At 40.9% G+C, this 2,931-nt stretch overlaps 1 protein-coding gene across 1 annotated transcript; it reads left to right on the forward strand.

Moving 5' to 3' along the window:
* Positions 1–1,250: 1,250 nt before the first annotated feature.
* On the forward strand, positions 1,251–1,811 carry TEOVI_000549000 (uncharacterized protein; the record flags this gene model as incomplete). Its single annotated transcript, XM_067220987.1, has 1 exon — positions 1,251–1,811. One exon carries the CDS (start codon positions 1,251–1,253, stop codon positions 1,809–1,811), a length of 561 nt encoding a protein of 186 aa, XP_067077088.1.
* Positions 1,812–2,931: the final 1,120 nt, after the last annotated feature.

Genomic DNA, 2,931 nt, shown 5'->3' on the forward strand with positions numbered 1-2,931 from the left:
GCGTTGAATGGTGGCCGGACCAGAGTATTTATAAGCCGTTACTTTTTTGGAGTGTGTACAAAGAGACTAATGTAGGAACAAGGCTTCTTTTACCAAGAAGAATGATTGGATTGGATTACGACGAGCGTCTCTTTTCGATTACAGTAAGTGGCCAAATTGGAGAAGCTGCATTCCTTCATCTCGCAGGAAACGCGTTCTCTTGGAGGGAAAGAGCAAAGGAAATTATCACAAACCCAACTTAGTTTGGCAAGCCGGAGAGTAAGGAAGTAAAGAACCAGAACTAGGGTAAACTGCGAACTCATGCAGTATTATGGGGAGGTTAGATTTTAAATATGAAAGTATTTTTGTTAATGCGGTTAAGGAAGGAGATTTTTTAAAGTGAGGAAATTGTGAACCTTGTTTCCGACAGAAATTAAACATCAATTGTCAAACAAAGTAGTTTTTCTCCGTGTAACTAGCCTTTCCTGATTCATTCAGAAGAAGGCACTGCTAAGTACCGTTTAATTTATTCAACTGACGCAACAACCCACCCATATTATTATCAAACCAGAAAGGAACCGAAGAAGAACTTACCAGGAACACTAGTACATCATCAATACAAATGCAACTCACAAGCGAACGGCCCCGTACGTTAATCCCGGCACTTTTACTTTTAACTCAGTCCCAGTGGCACGCTGACGGTAAGGAGCTAAGCGACGACGATATACCAACGGAACTCAACACAAGGTGCCTAGCAGTCGAGTATTTAGCACTGAGAGACAGTGTAATGTCATTGAAAGTCCTTGTTGCATTGACGACATCAGATAAAAATACAAAGCTAACAGCACAGTGAGAGATAATGGCTGCCGCAGAAACGGCCAAAGAGGCCGTCGCATTCGCAGCGTTAGCAAGCTATGGACGAGCCTGGACAGACAAACAACATACACAACTGCATTCCCTACTAAAAAGTTTCTAAAATCAACCGCTACAGTAAACCGAAGAATCGGAGCAGAGGCACTAGCAGCCGCGATTTTCGAAGCAACATTTACCGACCCTGCACCACCAGACGTCGCGAGCTACGTCACGGCTGCCGATCCAAAGTTATTGGCGAAAACGGTAACAGTCAGTACTGGAGACGCGTGCGTAATCGAGGAACTAAACAAAATCGGAAAGGCAAAGCATACTCTGCAAAACGCCTTCAGCAGGAAAGTGCTGCTCACGCCGGAAAGTACGATCTCGTCAACAGCATTGACGCCAGCACCGAGCCTGACATGCAGCGGGACAGAAGGGGCGACTCCACGATGGGATTCAAACACGAATCTGCGCGGCTGCTCAGGCAGCAACAATGCAGGGCAGATCGGAGTAAAGATCAGCACAAGCAAACTCTTTTCAACGGCGAAACCCACACTAACCTTCGACTCGGCCGACAACGCCGACAACGACAACTGCGGGAACCTAGACAACATGCTTCAACAGACAATGCCGACAGACGCTGCTGTAAAGCACGCTATATGCAAAGGCAGACAAGCAGTGACAGCACAGCTAAGGACCTTGAACAGCTCACAATATTGGACCTAAAGTCAAAACCAGACTTACTAACCGCGCCACGGAAGCTCAACGGTGGGTCCAAGCTGGAAAACGACGCATTAGAAGCAGCTATAAAAACTTACTTTGGATCGAGTGTAGAGCAATTCAAAACCACATTTATCACTAAGGTAAATAACAAACATTCCAAACACCGAAAAGGAGAACAACTAACTGATGGAACACTTAGCGAACAAACATCTGGAGCGGCTTACACCAGTACACTCGCACACATACGGCAGGAATGAAACAACCTCATGAAAACAGCTCTGAAGGCTAGTGCAGCTAAGAATGTAATCCCAGAATGCGCCAATAAAAAAAGAGTAACTGCGACAAAGAAGCCAGCTTCGAATGGAAAGGCAGTGAAGAAAAAGGAAAGTCGAAACTAAAGGAGGAGAAGAGGAAGTGAAAGCGGAAAATGATGGAAAAACAAACACAAACACCACAGGAAGCAATTCTGTTTTAATCAATAAGGCCCCTCTTTTTCTTCCGTTTTTGCTTCTATAATAAAGTATCTAAAATGTATTTGCTTAATTTATTAAATTTATGAAAATTTATATATATATATACACACATTTCGAAGAAAATGTTCAAATTTTAAAAATTGTTACGTATATGAAATCTTAATACGAAACTGGCCTATAGGTTTAAAGTGTTAGGGTGATAGGTTGTGAAAGATAGCTGCTATATAATTCTCTTTGTTGTACGTAAATCAGTAATAATAATCATAATCATAATCATAGTAGGAGAGTGTTGTGAGTGTGTGTATATGATAATGTTATAATGAGAGTTGCGGTAGATAGTATATAAAGGGAAAAGATAGAATCACTTATTAATAGTGGAAAGAGTGCGGTGTGAGCAACTGATTATGCATTATAGTGAGAAAGATGTAATGTTGGTCATTTCGAACATTATGAGGGCTATGGGTATAATTATACACCATGAGTAGGGAGGTAAAAATCATGAATGTACTGAATTCATCGGAGAAGAACAATGGAATTAGCTTTTTCTGTTAAAAAATGAAATAAATGAAGTAATAGCTGCTGAAAAATGCCAAGCGAAAGGGAAGGCAAATATTAAAAAGTTCTGTATAAGTACCCATGAAGGGTGTCTATGAAGGTAAGGGACTTAATAAGGATACACCTCAAATTCCATGCTGGTATTCATGTGATGAATTGATGGCGTTTGAAGAGAAAGTAATACATGTAAGAGTTGAAGCTGATTCACAGCTAGCGTAGTGCATTAATGAAGCAATAAAAAGAGAAGAAATAAAGTTCATACAACGAAATTATAGCCTATTAAGCGTCATAGTTGTAAGATCAAGTAAAACATAAGTCACCTGAAAAGACATAATCATATACACTAGAA

Source organism: Trypanosoma equiperdum, assembly GCF_001457755.1.
Source record: "Trypanosoma equiperdum strain OVI genome assembly, contig: ctg_1278, whole genome shotgun sequence".
Lineage (NCBI taxonomy): Eukaryota > Euglenozoa > Kinetoplastea > Trypanosomatida > Trypanosomatidae > Trypanosoma > Trypanosoma equiperdum.